The sequence below is a fragment of the Pholcus phalangioides genome, unplaced genomic scaffold (assembly GCF_987345545.1).
Source record: "Pholcus phalangioides strain wild (caught in Gottingen) unplaced genomic scaffold, Ppha-v1.0 ptg000009l_1, whole genome shotgun sequence".
Lineage (NCBI taxonomy): Eukaryota > Metazoa > Arthropoda > Arachnida > Araneae > Pholcidae > Pholcus > Pholcus phalangioides.
Window position 1 is genome coordinate 15126063 of NW_028301602.1, and position 19150 is coordinate 15145212.

Below are 19150 nucleotides of genomic sequence, written 5' to 3' on the forward strand. Positions count from 1 at the left end.
ATTCGATCATTTTGTTTATATTCATGTGTACAGAACCAGGGTAAGGCATTGCATAATGTCTGTATGCTTGAGCTCCTCAAAAATACAGTAGCTTCCACTTATAAGAATCATGTTTGGTTCACTAAGTTTGATTCTTATGTCTAGAGATTTTGAAATGGAGACGGTCAAGATCTATCTGTTGAGTATATGATAAACTTATTATCAATTTCATTAATAAAAAAATTTGTTCCATTTTTATATTAATGTATACAAAGCCTGGCTTAGGCATTGCACAATGTCTGCATGCATGAGCTCCTCACAAATACAATAGTCGCTACTTATAAGCCCCAAAACACAATGTTTTCTGCAATGAGCCCTCAGCTGAATAGAAATGTTCTGTGGTTAAAATTTTCTTAATAGTGTTTTCTGAACTTTTCTTAAAACTCTTCCCGAGATTGTTCTGCAGCAGCACTGATTATTCTGAGGATGTACATCAGTTTTTTGCATATTCTCCTTTGGGCGAATAAGTTTGTTTTATCCCTTTTGGATTCTTATATCTGGGAGATTTTTCTTTCTTGCTCTTATATTGCTGCTACCCAGATATTTTGCATCATAATTCTTTTTCAAATATCAAAAGAGAGTAATAATTTGTGAGTAAAAATTTCATATCCAATACTTTAGTTCTTAAAAATTTAATTAGTTTAACTATTAACAATTTAATTTTTCATGCTTAGCATTGTCTGTTGTTTGCAATATGTAAAATATTCTTCCAAAGTCACTTGGGTCGAAGATTCCGGAATAAGTTTTTGCAAATGTTTTTCTGGCTTTTAAAATTTTGCGTAATGTTGGCTGCATTATTCTAATGATGAGGCAGCTTCTCTTTAGTTACAGGGAGGAAGAGAATCATCAGACATTTTTCATTAAATAATGAAAAAATCTTATCTCATTTTATTTATATTATGAAATATAATTCAGCTTTCATTGCCTGAAACATTAATTGTAACATTTTTTTTGGCATAATCACCTCATAATGACAAGTTTTAGTTTGAGAATATTCTCTATCATGGTGATATGTTCATTAGAAATTCTGTAAAGGAATGTGTACGAGGTGCATTTATGGTTTAGTAGTACCAATTTGAGCCGATCTTCCCATTACAAAGTCTTGCCACAGAGAGCAAGACGCCTACAACTTTAGCCAACATGTTTGCACATTTTTATACATAAGTTAAATACGTTTATGAGTAAATAAATTACATCTAAGTAATTTACGGCCGTATTCACCAACACAGTTTACTGCAATCGCAGGTGAAAGGATTAAAGATCGAAACGGATCGGTTGAATTGAGGATTTTAACCAATCCGTGTCAATCGTTAATCCTTTAACCTGCGATTGCAGTCTAAACTCTGTCGGTGAATACAGCCATTAGTAAACAGAAATGTCAAAGTTTTTGAGTATTTGTGAGGTGAACACATCTTGTGGCACCACTTGAAGCATTTCGGACACTTTACCAGTTTTAATATGTATCTATAGTTATACACTGAAGAGCCAAAAAAACTGGTACAACCTGCCTAATATCGTGTGGGGAGCCCGCAGAAGTGCCGCAACACGACGTGGCATGGACTCGACTAATGTCTGAAGTAGTGCTGGAGGTAATTGACACCATGAATCCTGCAGGGCTGTCCATAAATCCGTAGGAGTAAGAAGGGGGTGGAGATCTCTTCTGAACAGCACGTTGCAAGGCATCCCAGATATGTTCAATAATGTTCATGTCTGGGGATTTAGGTGGCCAGCGGAAGTGTCTAAAGTCAGAAGAGTGTTCCTGTAGCCACTTGGTAGCTATTCTGGACGCGTGGGGTGTCGCATTGTCCTGCTGAAATTGTCCAAGTCCGTCGGAATGCACAATGGACATGAATGGGTGCATGACAGGATGCTTACGTACCTGTCACCTGTCAGAGTCGTATCTAGACGTATCAGGGGTCCCATATCACGCCAACTGCACACGCCCCATACCATCACAGAGCCTCCACCAGCTTGAACAGTCCCCTGTTGACATGTAGAGTCCATGGATTCATGAGGTTGTCTCCATACCCGTACACGTCCATCAGCTCGAAGCAATTGGAACCGAGACTCGTCAGACCAGGCAACGTGTTTCCAGTCCTCAACAGTCCAATGTCGGTGTTGTCGGGCCCAGGCGAGGCGTAAAGCTTTGTGTCGTGCAGTCATCAAGGGTACACGAGTGGGCCTTCGGCTCCGAAAGCCCATATCGATGATGTTTCGTTGAATGGTTCGCACGTTGACACTTGTTGATGGCCCAGCATTGAAATCTGCAGCAATTTGTGGCAGGGTTGCACGCCTGTCACGTTTAATGATTCTCGGCAGTCCCGTTCTTGCATGATCTTTTTCCGGCCGCAGCGATGTCGTAGATTTAATTTTTTACCAGATTCCCGATATTCACGGTACACTTGTGAAATGGTCGTATGTGAAAATCCAAATTTCATCGCTACCTCGGAGATGCTATGTCCCATCTCTCGTGCGCCGACTATAACACCACGTTCAAACTCACTTAAATCTCGATAACCTGCCATTGTAGTAGCAGTAACCGATCTAACAACTATGCCAGACACTTGTTGTGTTATATAGGCTTTGCCGACCGCAGCGCCGTACTCTGATTGGTTCCATATCTCTTTATTTGCATACGCATGCCCGTACCAGTTTTTTTGGCTCTTCAGTTTATTTATTATTTTGTTTGGGAGGTTTTGTTGATATTCTATCTTCCAGGCCATCTTCAATGACGAGACTTTTCTTGGCCTTTGCTTAGAATTGTTTCTCTTACGCTCTTCCACCGTTTTTTCTTTTCCATAGAGGATTTTAGATATGTTTTATTGGGACTTTTCCTGTCACCGAGAAGGAATTTCCGGCTCTGGAAGATGTTAAAGCTAGGTGGATGGATCTTTTTTGACGTCTCTTGGATCATCGAAATGTCTAAGTAGCCGAGAAAAAAATATATCAAAAGGACAGTGCATTATGAGTGTCCTAAATCCGTTCCCGGGAACGGATTTAGGAAATTTAGCTATAGCAAAACTTGTGACTGCTCCTGAGCAAACGAGCAAAAAGCGTCACTGCAAGTAGTCAGCTGAATGGTTCGGAAGATTTTCCTGGCACTTTGCCAGATAAGCAGCTCTGTACGTGCAAATTAGGGAGGAGGATGAATGTGCTTCTTTTTATTTTCCCTTACTGCGTCATTGTTCGGATTTTTCCTCAAAATGGCTTCATAATTTTATCTCTAAAGGTTTATATATATGTATAACTTCACGCGATGTGCACTTCCCGATATTAATATTATCGGCGTATCAGCAGTGAACTGATTTAGTTATTTTCAAAAAACTGATAGCGGACGGAATTAGTCGAAGAGTCTGCTTGAATTTTCCGTGAGGGGACTGACTGTCTGATACTTCCTTCTGTCATCATGTCATTGGAAATAAAAATTTAATGATTGAAAGAATCTTTTCGTGTTCGTTCAACATGATCACTGGCTACGATGCGATACAATCATCATCCGTCGAGGAGGAGGAAGAAGGACAGATTGTGACCATGAGTTCCAATGCTCGAGGAAAGAAAGTTCCGAAGATGTACCTAGCCGCATTTTCGGCCCTGTTCTTCCCACTCTCGATGGGCATCACGGGTGCCTTCCCCGCTGTCGGTACGGACAACATGAAACGGCGGGAAAGTCGGATACGACCCACTGAGGGCCAGATCAGTTGGATTGACAGTTTGGTAGCCGTGGGTGGCCTCCTTGGTGGAACTGCTGCAAGTGAGTTCTATAAAATATTAGCAGTCGGTGATCGTTTTTTTTTTATAAAGACAGTGCCCAGAGTCGTGCTGGACCAAGGATTGCTGGATTGCGTGTCACAAAATGTGTCTTGGGTCACTTATGGTCTTTGAATATGACGCGGGTCATTTAAGTGATCTGTGAATGTGCCGCGGGTGCACTGAAGTGATCTGTGAATGTGCCGCGGGTGCACTGAAGTGATCAGTGAATGTCTGTAAATTCATCACGGGCTGCTCAAGTAATCATCACGAGTGGCTCTATAAATGTACAGCTGACCACTTGATTGAAGTGAGAATGTGCCGTTGGCCACTGCAGTGATCTGGAACAGTGCCCCAGGCATGGGCGGAGATACGGAGGAGGGCATTGTGCCCCCTCAGCATCAAGGGTGAAGTCGACTGATCGAATGTAGATGTGTATATACGAATGACATCATCATGATGCCCCCCCCCCCAGACTTTCATGTCTATCTCTGCCTATGGCCCTAGGTCACTCGAGTGATCTGTAAATGTGCTACGTGTCGCTGAAGTGATCCGTGAGTGTGCCGCGGATCACTGAAGTAGGGTTACCACATTCGAAAAACTGAGAGAGGAGGACGCCTGCGCGCACCCTTAGTGACGGTACTTTTCTCAATTTTCACAAGAGATGGCGCCATCATTCCGACCGACCAAAACCAACAATAATTTTTCCTAACTCTAAAATAGAACCGCAAAAAAAAGCAAAAACCAGAAAGAATTCTGGGAATTTCAGCGGTTATTGGTCAATGGAAAAAACACTCATGTCAATGAAGAGATGCATGTTTCAAAGTAGGAAAAAATTTCGGAAACCTGAAAAGGAGGACAAAAAGGCTAATTTTCCGAAACGTAGGAGGACGCTTGAAATGACATAAAGAGGACATGTCCTCTGTCTGGTAACCCTACTGCCAATGCCTCTACTGCAGCACTTCAAGCCACAGTGCGTGAAATAAGGAATACAGGGCCGTATCTTCAGTGGCGTAAATGGTAGCATGCTTTCCTGGTTTGCAAGAGGACCTAGGTTCGAGTCCCGAAGGCGCTCAGATGACTTTTCTTTCCGGGTTTACCTTCGCATAATATTCAGAAAATATGTTTCCTTGAAAATTTACTATTTTCCCAAGCACAATCCAGCAAACGGTGTTTTTCTATCGCTTCCCGTTCTTTCATTTATTCATTTTTCGAATGAGTCCAATTTTGGGACACCTCGTACTAAATTAACGACACTAATACACTGAATATGCTGCGCAATTTCTTTTTCATGACAATTACAATTAAGTTGACCTGAGGTAAGAGTGGAACCGCTTTTTTCATTACTCCAGCCTAGTGCATACGTTGGAGAAGTCAACGAAAAAACTTCTTGAAAATATGGCAGCAAGTTTTTTTTAATCGTTCTTTATTTTTTTTAGGGCTAGTGCTTAAACCACATTTTCTTCAGTGTCTCCTTTTCAAGACTACTAATTTTATTTTGTAGTGATTCGCTGTTTCCACTTTCCCCCATAAGGAGGCACTCAGGCTGATTGTGCTTAATAATCATTTATACATGAAAGGAGTAAATAATGAACATTCATACACAGGGGCGTTGCCAGAAATTTCGTTCGGGGGGGGGGTGGGACAAAAGTGACAGAACAATGGATTTGGCCATCTTTTTCCCTTTTTTCGGTCATTTTCCCACATTTCGGGGGGGGGGGGGGGGGCAGACCCCCAAGTCCCCCCCCCCGCTACGCCCTTGTTCATACATGAAAGGAGTTTAAACAAAGGTAAAAAATTCATTCAAAAACCATAAAAAGCCCAAACATTTTATTATTCTGGTATACACAGCTAATTAATAACCTTAGCGTGCAAAAAAAAAAAAAAAAAAAAAACTCATGATGTTCATTAACAATTTTGATTTTCTGTAAAAAAAATCCCGATAAAATAATATCCCTTTCCCTCTCCGTAAATGTTAACCGACATCATATGAGGCAAATGAGTGAAAAGTGAATTTTCTCGGACTGCCAAACTTGAGAGGTGAAGGAAAGGACAGAACTTCATCACCTCTAATGATACTTTAACTTTCAATGTTGAGTTTATGTAAGAGTTGAGTTTATTATAGAAGCAGCTAATGCTGGCTCAGGAGCTTATCTCTTTCTTCACATTCGTATCAAAGTTGATAAATCCAATGCGAATAGGTACACGGTTAAGACGCCTTCATATACGTGTATTAAGGAGTTCTATACACGGTTAGTGTGAATGCATTGGGTTCCTATAGTGAAGGGAAAATGTGTAGGAAGTTGTAGCCCTCTTACATTAATTCCTAATTTACCTAAAGAGATATCATAACTAGTTTATTAGCATGACAGATAAAATAGTAAGAAAGGAAGAATTTGTTTGTATTCAGAGCGCACAAGCGCATGCAAATAATTCGAACTCGTCAGATGACGTCATATTTTTTTTCTCTTTTTATATATCTTGTTTTTGTTGAAGACGGAATGATAGAATGATGATATGACGATACAATGTGGTGATGATGATTTGTTATGCACGGATGTGTTTTTGATCGAATAAATGTTCGTGAATGTTAATCATTGATGGATGCTTTCTTTAAACACGACCTCAGAATTGACACTAAAAATCGATATTAGGCCAATTCGCACTTTCCAGGAATGCTCGAAATTTAAAGGGCACAGATATTAGCGACATGACCACAAGCCTAAAGGCTGAAACACACTACACTGACGAGACGTGAATTCTCGTCATGCCATAGACGTGGTAAATTCTGATTCGTGGAAATTCTGTGTCGTGGGAATTCTGTGTCGTGGGAATTCCACGTCACATAATTTCCACGAATAAGGTTTTACAAATTCCTCATCATGCCTTAATGCATCTTTTAAAACATCAGACCTCCAGACCGAGTGTGCACACCATATAATGTCTGTTATGATTCCTTGCCATCTGACGTGGCGTAGTTACATGTGACGTCAGTGTAGTGTGTTTCCGCCTTAACTTCATATAAAAGCTCCTTGTAACCTTATATTATCAGCGCTATCGTACCAATTTCATTTTCATTGTAGAATAGAGAAGTGCGAAAGAAAAATTCCGCAAGAGACCATTCCCAGAAGCTAACCGAATTTTACAAATCACGTGTGGGTTTCCCTTACCCCCCCCCCCCTCTCTCCAATTTCCTACGTTACTTCGATGTGGTAATTCTAGAGCCCCGATTTCTACTTATCTCAATTTACCTTACCTTGTATACGTTACAATTCAATAACTGATGGTTTGTATTGAAGTCTTCGGATTTTTTCTGGAGTGTGTAGATCTAATGAAGCTTACTTAACCTAATCCTATACTGAAGGCAATGTTTTCGATACAATCAACATTAAAATAAACTGTCTTTTAAACTGTAAAATAACTGCTTAATCTTCTTTTGCTATACTGTATTATTTCAGGTTACGTGACCGAAAGATTTGGCAGGAAAGGTGCTCTGATGCTTTATTCGCTACCTAATATGATGGGGGCGCTCTTCATTGCCTACGCATCGGATGTCACACACGTATATATTGGAAGATTTCTTATAGGATTCTCTGTAGGAGCCACGTGCACAGTCACTCCGGCCTACTTGGCAGAAATCGCGACAACGGATGTCCGCGGATTGCTCGGAAGTTTGTTCCAAGTGATTTCTGGATTAGGTATGTTGATCGGCACGAGTTTCGGATTTTTCCTGGCGTGGAGATGGCAGGCAACAGCATCTACAGTGAGCATGTTTTTGGGTTTGGCGACAATCAGTTTCATGCCCGAATCACCGCAGTGGCTGATATCAAATAACCAACGCAATCGTGCTATACGAGCACTCAGGTTCTTACATGGACCGGATTTTGATGCCGAATCGGAATACAAGATCATAAAAGAACATCTGGCTTTGCAGCCGGGTAAAGTGAAACTCAGAGAGCTGTTGAATCCTGAAATGTATAGGCCTTTGATTCTATCGATAGGGATCATCATATTCCAACAATTATGTGGCACAAACGCATTAATGTTTTACGCCGTGGACGTTTTCAGGCAATTATCGGTTCCCATATCGCCATATGCAGCCACGATGCTTCTCTACGCGACCATGCTTGTATCGACGCTAGGCAGCGGATACGTATTAGACAGATTAGGCAGGAAGGTGTTGCTAGTTTCTTCGGGACTTGGGATGGCTTTCACCTTGTTCATCCTGGCGGGTTACATTTATGTCAAATCCTGGAATGATGCTCTGGCCAGTGAATACTCATCGATTTCCCTCATAGACGTTTTCGCCTACATCACGTCTTTCTCTTTAGGTTGGGGACCAATACCTTGGCTAATGATATATCGGCATTAATTTATAAATGTACAGCTGACCACTTGATTGAAGTGAGAATGTGCCGTTGGCCACTGCAGTGATCTGGAACAGTGCCCCAGGCATGGGCGGAGATACGGAGGAGGGCATTGTGCCCCCTCAGCATCAAGGGTGAAGTCGACTGATCGAATGTAGATGTGTATATACGAATGACATCATCATGATGCCCCCCCCCCAGACTTTCATGTCTATCTCTGCCTATGGCCCTAGGTCACTCGAGTGATCTGTAAATGTGCTACGTGTCGCTGAAGTGATCCGTGAGTGTGCCGCGGATCACTGAAGTAGGGTTACCACATTCGAAAAACTGAGAGAGGAGGACGCCTGCGCGCACCCTTAGTGACGGTACTTTTCTCAATTTTCACAAGAGATGGCGCCATCATTCCGACCGACCAAAACCAACAATAATTTTTCCTAACTCTAAAATAGAACCGCAAAAAAAAGCAAAAACCAGAAAGAATTCTGGGAATTTCAGCGGTTATTGGTCAATGGAAAAAACACTCATGTCAATGAAGAGATGCATGTTTCAAAGTAGGAAAAAATTTCGGAAACCTGAAAAGGAGGACAAAAAGGCTAATTTTCCGAAACGTAGGAGGACGCTTGAAATGACATAAAGAGGACATGTCCTCTGTCTGGTAACCCTACTGCCAATGCCTCTACTGCAGCACTTCAAGCCACAGTGCGTGAAATAAGGAATACAGGGCCGTATCTTCAGTGGCGTAAATGGTAGCATGCTTTCCTGGTTTGCAAGAGGACCTAGGTTCGAGTCCCGAAGGCGCTCAGATGACTTTTCTTTCCGGGTTTACCTTCGCATAATATTCAGAAAATATGTTTCCTTGAAAATTTACTATTTTCCCAAGCACAATCCAGCAAACGGTGTTTTTCTATCGCTTCCCGTTCTTTCATTTATTCATTTTTCGAATGAGTCCAATTTTGGGACACCTCGTACTAAATTAACGACACTAATACACTGAATATGCTGCGCAATTTCTTTTTCATGACAATTACAATTAAGTTGACCTGAGGTAAGAGTGGAACCGCTTTTTTCATTACTCCAGCCTAGTGCATACGTTGGAGAAGTCAACGAAAAAACTTCTTGAAAATATGGCAGCAAGTTTTTTTTAATCGTTCTTTATTTTTTTTAGGGCTAGTGCTTAAACCACATTTTCTTCAGTGTCTCCTTTTCAAGACTACTAATTTTATTTTGTAGTGATTCGCTGTTTCCACTTTCCCCCATAAGGAGGCACTCAGGCTGATTGTGCTTAATAATCATTTATACAAGAAAGGAGTAAATAATGAACATTCATACACAGGGGCGTTGCCAGAAATTTCGTTCGGGGGGGGGGTGGGACAAAAGTGACAGAACAATGGATTTGGCCATCTTTTTCCCTTTTTTCGGTCATTTTCCCACATTTCGGGGGGGGGGGGCAGACCCCCAAGTCCCCCCCCCCCGCTACGCCCTTGTTCATACATGAAAGGAGTTTAAACAAAGGTAAAAAATTCATTCAAAAACCATAAAAAGCCCAAACATTTTATTATTCTGGTATACACAGCTAATTAATAACCTTAGCGTGCAAAAAAAAAAAAAAAAAAAAAACTCATGATGTTCATTAACAATTTTGATTTTCTGTAAAAAAAATCCCGATAAAATAATATCCCTTTCCCTCTCCGTAAATGTTAACCGACATCATATGAGGCAAATGAGTGAAAAGTGAATTTTCTCGGACTGCCAAACTTGAGAGGTGAAGGAAAGGACAGAACTTCATCACCTCTAATGATACTTTAACTTTCAATGTTGAGTTTATGTAAGAGTTGAGTTTATTATAGAAGCAGCTAATGCTGGCTCAGGAGCTTATCTCTTTCTTCACATTCGTATCAAAGTTGATAAATCCAATGCGAATAGGTACACGGTTAAGACGCCTTCATATACGTGTATTAAGGAGTTCTATACACGGTTAGTGTGAATGCATTGGGTTCCTATAGTGAAGGGAAAATGTGTAGGAAGTTGTAGCCCTCTTACATTAATTCCTAATTTACCTAAAGAGATATCATAACTAGTTTATTAGCATGACAGATAAAATAGTAAGAAAGGAAGAATTTGTTTGTATTCAGAGCGCACAAGCGCATGCAAATAATTCGAACTCGTCAGATGACGTCATATTTTTTTTCTCTTTTTATATATCTTGTTTTTGTTGAAGACGGAATGATAGAATGATGATATGACGATACAATGTGGTGATGATGATTTGTTATGCACGGATGTGTTTTTGATCGAATAAATGTTCGTGAATGTTAATCATTGATGGATGCTTTCTTTAAACACGACCTCAGAATTGACACTAAAAATCGATATTAGGCCAATTCGCACTTTCCAGGAATGCTCGAAATTTAAAGGGCACAGATATTAGCGACATGACCACAAGCCTAAAGGCTGAAACACACTACACTGACGAGACGTGAATTCTCGTCATGCCATAGACGTGGTAAATTCTGATTCGTGGAAATTCTGTGTCGTGGGAATTCCACGTCACATAATTTCCACGAATAAGGTTTTACAAATTCCTCATCATGCCTTAATGCATCTTTTAAAACATCAGACCTCCAGACCGAGTGTGCACACCATATAATGTCTGTTATGATTCCTTGCCATCTGACGTGGCGTAGTTACATGTGACGTCAGTGTAGTGTGTTTCCGCCTTAACTTCATATAAAAGCTCCTTGTAACCTTATATTATCAGCGCTATCGTACCAATTTCATTTTCATTGTAGAATAGAGAAGTGCGAAAGAAAAATTCCGCAAGAGACCATTCCCAGAAGCTAACCGAATTTTACAAATCACGTGTGGGTTTCCCTTACCCCCCCCCCTCTCTCCAATTTCCTACGTTACTTCGATGTGGTAATTCTAGAGCCCCGATTTCTACTTATCTCAATTTACCTTACCTTGTATACGTTACAATTCAATAACTGATGGTTTGTATTGAAGTCTTCGGATTTTTTCTGGAGTGTGTAGATCTAATGAAGCTTACTTAACCTAATCCTATACTGAAGGCAATGTTTTCGATACAATCAACATTAAAATAAACTGTCTTTTAAACTGTAAAATAACTGCTTAATCTTCTTTTGCTATACTGTATTATTTCAGGTTACGTGACCGAAAGATTTGGCAGGAAAGGTGCTCTGATGCTTTATTCGCTACCTAATATGATGGGGGCGCTCTTCATTGCCTACGCATCGGATGTCACACACGTATATATTGGAAGATTTCTTATAGGATTCTCTGTAGGAGCCACGTGCACAGTCACTCCGGCCTACTTGGCAGAAATCGCGACAACGGATGTCCGCGGATTGCTCGGAAGTTTGTTCCAAGTGATTTCTGGATTAGGTATGTTGATCGGCACGAGTTTCGGATTTTTCCTGGCGTGGAGATGGCAGGCAACAGCATCTACAGTGAGCATGTTTTTGGGTTTGGCGACAATCAGTTTCATGCCCGAATCACCGCAGTGGCTGATATCAAATAACCAACGCAATCGTGCTATACGAGCACTCAGGTTCTTACATGGACCGGATTTTGATGCCGAATCGGAATACAAGATCATAAAAGAACATCTGGCTTTGCAGCCGGGTAAAGTGAAACTCAGAGAGCTGTTGAATCCTGAAATGTATAGGCCTTTGATTCTATCGATAGGGATCATCATATTCCAACAATTATGTGGCACAAACGCATTAATGTTTTACGCCGTGGACGTTTTCAGGCAATTATCGGTTCCCATATCGCCATATGCAGCCACGATGCTTCTCTACGCGACCATGCTTGTATCGACGCTAGGCAGCGGATACGTATTAGACAGATTAGGCAGGAAGGTGTTGCTAGTTTCTTCGGGACTTGGGATGGCTTTCACCTTGTTCATCCTGGCGGGTTACATTTATGTCAAATCCTGGAATGATGCTCTGGCCAGTGAATACTCATCGATTTCCCTCATAGACGTTTTCGCCTACATCACGTCTTTCTCTTTAGGTTGGGGACCAATACCTTGGCTAATGATCTCAGAGATTTCTCCCAATAGGGCCCGTGGTCTCATAACTGGAATCGCATCGGCGTTTTGTTGGTCGTTTGTTTTTCTGGTGACAAAGTCCGCGAATTTTTTGGATTCGAACTTGGGGTCACAGGGAACGTATTGCTTGTACGGCGCGTTCTGTGTGCTGTCGTGCATTTTCACAGTGATGTTTCTGCCTGAAACGAAAGGGAAAAGATTCGAGGAAATTGAGGACTTTTTCCAGAGAAGGCGAAGTCTATCAAACTAAAGAAAAGAAAAAGTTTGTTCAATACACACACCAATAAAAGCAATCACATACAATATCGGCATTACTAAGTACAGTGGAAGCTTCCCTAACGGACACTCCTCGTTAACGGGCACTTTTCTGATCCCCAGTACAGCGGAATAGGACACTTCTCGTTAGCGGACAGTAAAATCAGGCAAACTCATTATTTTTTCCAAAACTCTAATTTGTTACGTTTTGGTCATAAACCGAGAATTTATCATATTCAACTACTATTATGCTTAATCCCAAGCTCGTATTGGCAGACTTGATAAATTGTCAGTTAATTAATTGATTAACTCACATAACTATGGTCCAGGATGCTGATTCCAAAGGGTAATGTTGGTGTTGTTTGTTGATAACGTGCGGAAAAAGCCAACATTTCAAGACGATAATGTTGTCATGAATGTGCTTATCTTTTTCACTTATTTTAATTTAATTTTTTATTGCAAACTATGTGTAGTGCACGCATCATCTACTGGTAATTTTCTTTACTGAGACGATTGGTGATAACTAATAACCATCGGTGTATCACTTACCCTTTTATCCGTGATCACGTAACTGAGTCTTTGGGTAAGGGCAAAAATATAGATGTTATTTACCTTGATTCCCAGGAGGCATTCGACAGGCTACGACATGGTAAACTCTTGAAGCGTTTGCACGAGATTGGAATTGGGGGCCACTTACTGAATTGGATAGAATCGTGGTTAAGAGATAGGTCACAACGAGTTATGGTTAACGGAGAATTCTCTGGTTGGACAGGCGTCACAAGTAGAGTTCCTCAAGGCAGTGTCCTTGGCCCCATACGTTTTTCACTTTTTATCGATAAACTCGATCAGAGTATCGATGGGATTGCTAGAAAATTCGCAGATGACGGGAAGTTAATGGGGGTAGTCGATAGTGACAACCATAAGTATTCTTTATGGGCACTGTATAATATTTCATCATGTGTGTGTATATATTGTTTGTAATTGCTTTTTTAATTGGGTTGCTATAGTTTTGAAATATATGACATCCATATTTGTTACGGGCATCCTTTTCTCAGCCACCTCGTTGGACATTTTGCCTGTTGTGGCGTTGTATTTGTATCCCATGGATGTCCGATATCGGGAGGTTCTACTGTAACACCCACGGGATCAGTTTTGGGTTCGGTATATCGAGCTATGTCTGGCATAATGGTATTTGAGAAGATTAAGTCGGTATGATGGACACAGGCAGGTGTCTTGTCGGGTTTGAGAAGAAAGACGTGGATCTTTTTCTTCCTCCAATCCAAATGAATAAATACAGTCAAACCTCGTTAATGAGTCACTCTTGGGAGAGCAAAAATATGACTTGATAAGCGGAGTGACTCGTTAAACGGAGTAAGCCATAGCTGTGCCAATTCCTGCATGAAGATAATTGGGACTTCCAAAAAGTGATCCGGTAAGCGGAGTGACGTATTAACCAGGTGACGCACTAACGAGGTTTGACTGTATATGGTGCTTGATAACCGAATCTCACCAAGTTCAGAATTGAGGAATTTTAGATTATCATCTGGAGTTAATGAACATGCCTTGCTGTTAATTGCATCAGGCTCTGGAGTTGTATGTGGCGATTTTATAATTGCAGTTTTCAATTCAGAAATTTTTATTGGATAATTCATATCGATGGCTCAAAGTTGTCGCCTGACGTCAATAATGACGTTTTTTGAAAGTCGTCTCAAAATTGACGTGATAAAAATGGTCATAATTAGGCTGACCATACGCCATTCCCGACCTAATTTTCACTCACAATCAAACATAAAATTTGCATAGTAATAGAGTTCATAAAGTGCTCAATTCAGTTTTGCCATTTTGTAACACGTTAACCTTGGATGGGAATTGGGAACGAAAAATATTTTTCGTTCATGAAAGCACTACTTTTTTTTGTATCTAGGAGGTAATGGCCAGCCCTACCCTTGTGAGGGCCATGCGACAGATCTTCGGTATATATAAAACATGATATATGGATCAAATTGTAATTTATAAAATTTGTTGATAAATTTCACGTGAAGTCACTGACTGTCGAAATTTTAAATTCTACGTTTAAAAATTTCATTGTTCATTGCAAAAGAGGAGTTTTACATTTCCATTTTAACAAAATTTCAATAAAAGTACAGTACTTTAATTTATCTTTAGAAAGAGTCAGTAACGAATAAAGTGAACGATTTTGGAATCCTCTCAAAGTTCATTATTTTGTTCAAGAAACATTTTTTTATATTTAATTTTGATAGTTAATGATGATTTTTAATATTTTTATCTGGAAAATATTGAAAACAATGTATATATAAATACCGTACAGTATTATACAAGAAAAGCATCACCCGAGTTGAAATGTGTATATTACGAAAAATATTGAACACATAGAGAGACACTTAAGATTAATTTTATATTAAATGGCTAATCATAAAGTTTTTTAACAAACCAAATTAAAGGTGATCAATATGTCCATCTTGGGATGCAATGTCTGTACGAAAGTCAGATTCGTCCCAAACTTTTGCGAGTATGTTTGCATCCACTGCTGCTGTTATGCGTATCTTCAGTTCGGCTAATGTAGCTGGAAGGGGAGGCGCATAAACGTAGTCTTTGATAAACCTCCCACAAGAAATCGCACACTGTGAGGACCGGCGAACTTGGAGGCTAGTGATGTTCAACTGAATCGCCAGGTTCCGTACGGCCGATCCATCGTTTGGGAATGCGATTGTTCAAAAATTCTCCAATGTCGAAGCTCCATTGCGGCGATGCCCCGTCCTGCTGGAAAATGAAGTCATCCGAATCGATTTCCAACTTTGGGAAAAGCCAGTTTTCAAGCATATCGAGATATGCGGCCGAAGGAGGAGCGTTAGCGCTACCTGTCAGCAATTGCGTGAAACTCGAGATTTCCCTCTTTCTACCTATACATTATTCGATCATATAGATTAAAAGCTGAATGGTTATGATTTTTTTTAAATCGGATGATTATTTTTGAAACACCCTGCATTACACGTGAGAAAGACATCACAGAACTAAAACCCTTTCAGCCACCTACCAAATAAAACTATTATAATTCTTTGATCGAAATTCGAAATTACCGACAGGATTTTGAAAACAAAAAACCAATATGATGATGATATTAGTTAAAATTTCATAAACAATATTAGTTAAATAAAAAGTTTGTTTCGAAATTTTAACAGTTGTTATTTGTGTGGTAAAAAAAAATGTTGGTAAAACTCACAAAGGACAGCCGTCTTTTCATATTGCTTTTGATTAATCACGGAAAGTCTAGAATGGTTTGCACTTTGCGAGTTTCACTAACGTTGTTATACCACACACAAATAACTGTTGAAATTTCGAAGCAAACGTGATATTTTAATTAACATTTCCTGCAAAATATTGAATAATATTCTATCATATTGCTTTTTTCATGCCGCACTATAATAGAAATCCCGCCACTGATTTTAATCGGAGAATTTTAACAGTTTCACTTGATAGGTGGCAGAAAGGGGGTGCTAGTTCATTGATATCTTTCTCACATGTAATACAGGATGATTCTAAATTCATGAGGCAAACTTGAATAGGGGATTATAAGACACCTTAACAAGTATTTTTGATCTTAGAACGTGCGGTCAGATCACAATAGCAAAGGCGGTAGAGGATGTTTTTTGAGAGTGCACAAAACACTTCACCAAAAACAAATACAGTCAAACCTCGTTAATGAGTCACTCTTGGGAGAACAAAAATATGACTTGGTAAGCGGAATGACTCGTTAAACGGAGTAAGCCATAGCTGTGTCAATTCCTGCCTGAGGACAATTGGGACTTTCAAAAAGTGGAGTGACGTGTTAACCGGGTGACGCACTAACGAGGTTTGACTGTATCTTATTTTTCCGACGGATTCGCTGCGATATGTACCATCAACCATTCGAGGCAACTTCGGATTGGATTGGAGTTTGTTTTTTTATTAGTGCAAGGACCATCAAGATTATGCTACGTCAAACAATGATTAAGCGGTACAATGACTTATGGTAGAATTTGTGTTGCCCATTGCACCATATGAGAAGACCTAACTCATTAAAATACTCTGCACCCTGGTGTATATAAGATCGACCTTAAGTGGGGCACATTGGGTTTGGGGAGCACAAGGAATCAACTCTCTCAGAGGAATTTTGAGCTACTAATAACCTTCAAGAAGAAAATTTGGATTAACAGATATGAACAAAAATAAACAGTATAAATGTATTTTCTTTCGATATTTTAATTTTTTACTAAAATATTTGAAAATATTTTCAAGCGCACAAAAGCACATTTGTGAATAAGATATTTTTCTTCGAATTTTAATGCGTTAAGGTGCACTGATCTTGCAACGTATGACCCTCTGTAGATAAGATAAATCTTATCTATGGGGAGTGTTGTTTTAATCCGTTCGTGGTTACTCAAACTTTCTTTGGGTTCGTTGAAAAAACCGATTCCAGGTGGGTCCAGTTAGAACAGTTCAGGAATTGTTCACAACAGCATGCAAATTATTACTGAGCAACCAATTCCGAATGCTTCCGTTGCATGATCCGCGCGCTAATGTGTAAGCGCCTTACTATGTTATATACGTGCTCAATAGCTCAAATAACTCTTTGAAGGGCAGACCTTTCTCTCATCAGGACGTTTTTATTTAGGAAATTCTCTCGCAGCATCTTCAATCATCAACGTTACCCCATTGAGGAGGTATAGGACTTCTATTTCTACACTAAGCATTATCCCCCCCCCCCAAAGGGATCGTGACCAACACTTTGGGAACCACTGTATCAAGGTAATAGAGGTGAAGAAAGAAAACTCTTTTCAGATATTGGTATCTTGAGGGCGGTAAAATATTATTCACCTCAGGGAGGCGAATTTCTAGGACCGGCCCTGAATCTAGGGCTGCTTGCCCAACAGGTTGAGAACTGAAAAGAATTCCGACAAATTTTAATTTCATAATAGTGTTTGTGCTGCCATTTACTGATTTAACAGAACACTTCCAAAAGATGGCAGCACCAACCTCACTGTAGAATATTTTTTCTTAAATCTTCAAAGCCAAAACAATAGTTAGACAATGAATATATTAAATATTTCAGTTATAAATCATATGTTTTAGAGTTCTCGATAACTTTATTCTCCCAATGACAGTCTTTTTGGTATAAATCCAAACTGACAACAGAACCATTATTTTCTGAACAAATCATGCAATCACTGCTCATCTATTTTCAAATCAGACTCTCTCTATTTGAAAAGTACTTTTTGATTCGTTAATTTTCTGACGCTCGCTAGCATGTGCCGTGTTTCGCTGGCGCACGACACCAACTGTTTGTAACACTAAAGCCAAGTTTTTCATCGCCTTGTTTTTTTTGTTTTTGAGGTGTTTTCTTGTGACGTCACATACATCGGGTTTTTTTTCGTTATAAGGTAGATATCAGCAAAGCATCCCTTTTCCGGCGGCTGATGGTTATTTCGTAAAGAATGTGAAGTTGTGCGTGGGCTTGGAAAGCATGAAAAGATGATCATGACAGACATGATCATGATCGCTCATGATCCTCGATCCGGATAAAAAATAAAAGAAAACGTCATGAGTGACCGCGACATGCTGAACCGCGAGGGCCAAATTATGACCTCTTTGATACACTCCAGTTCTTTGATGACTCAGAATCGACGACTTTTAATGGTAAGCATCATGAATTTAATCAAATAAAATTGTACCTTGAATTGTGAGTGAAATTCTCTATAATATATTATCCGCCCACAACCTTCGTGGTTAATCTGTAGTCGGAGCTTTTCAATGACTTGCAGTTGACGTTGTCATGATTTGTCCACATGTGCAGTCATCAGGGCCGCCGTAACTCATTGGGGGTCACAGCCTGGGAGCGGCCCCTCGTGAGAATGATGTCCAGTATTTTCTCTATGATGTTCTACAGTATGTATGTCTATGAGTAGGTGGGTACTTTCAGCTAGGTGGGGCCCCCCTGCCCAAAACATCACTTTGCCTGAGGCTGGGAGTCAAGGAGCCTCATGAATATGAGATTTGATGTTATGATTTTCTACGGTAAGTGAATTGGAAGGCTTCCAGCTAGGTAGCCTGTTTTCCCACAAGGGTGGGGTTGACCCTGGACAATTCTAGTCATTTTTGTATGCTAAAAATTCGCTATAGAAGGGCCTGCCTAAGATCATAGCCTAGTGGCCATGCCCTCTAACAGAACACTACTTTGCCAAGGCCTGGGAGCCCTAAAGCAGAATATGTGAAAAGCTGTGACATATGTCTAAGAACAATCATGGAAAGACTTTAAAGAAATGCAGAGGATATGTATACGGAGCCGAACGTTTATTCGGTGTACGGCAGAAGACTTGCAGCAACATCGCTATCTGTGCTGAATCTTTTAGAGACACTTTACTCTGGACGTTTGTTTGAGGTATGGCAAAATATAGTCCCGGGCTTAGTTTATGTATGCAGAACTGCTGTACCTTTTGAAAATAAATAAAATGAATAATTGTGGCATGTATATTATAATTAGCATGTTTTGATTTTGCCTTTATTTGCATGTTTTGATTTCGTCATGGCGGTTTGCGTGGGAGGGGGCCCAGCGTGTGTGCTTCGCTCACTGATACGCCACCCCATGCATTAAGCACATCATGACCCTTCACCT

The 19150-nt window shown here is 40.2% G+C and overlaps 2 protein-coding genes and 1 pseudogene across 3 annotated transcripts in view; all 3 read left to right on the forward strand.

Annotated features, from left to right (window-relative positions):
* Positions 1-3355: 3355 nt before the first annotated feature.
* On the forward strand, positions 3356-8158 carry LOC149081808 (solute carrier family 2, facilitated glucose transporter member 8-like). The gene is made up of 2 exons (XM_089236199.1): positions 3356-3790; positions 7245-8158. Exons 1-2 carry the CDS (start codon positions 3469-3471, stop codon positions 8156-8158), a joined length of 1236 nt encoding a protein of 411 aa, XP_089092325.1. The 5' UTR covers positions 3356-3468.
* Positions 8159-11356: 3198 nt separating this feature from the next.
* On the forward strand, positions 11357-14470 carry LOC149081809 (facilitated trehalose transporter Tret1 pseudogene; annotated as a pseudogene). Its single transcript, XR_016193286.1, has one exon. The product of XR_016193286.1 is annotated as a facilitated trehalose transporter Tret1 pseudogene (transcript).
* Positions 14471-17889: 3419 nt separating this feature from the next.
* Positions 17890-19150, forward strand: part of LOC149081810 (patronin-like) — a 92226-nt gene continuing 90965 nt past the window's right edge. The window contains exon 1 of the mRNA XM_089235580.1: positions 17890-18174. The gene's annotated coding sequence lies outside the window, so the exon portion shown is untranslated. The remainder of the gene's footprint in view (positions 18175-19150) is intronic.

Bases quoted from the DNA above. Each gene is read 5' to 3' on its own strand.
- LOC149081808 (XM_089236199.1), top strand. From the start codon at position 3,469: ATGATTGAAAGAATCTTTTCGTGTTCGTTCAACATGATCACTGGCTAC. The intron at 3,791-7,244 runs GTGAGTTCTATA...GTATTATTTCAG, and splicing joins CCTTGGTGGAACTGCTGCAA to GTTACGTGACCGAAAGATTT.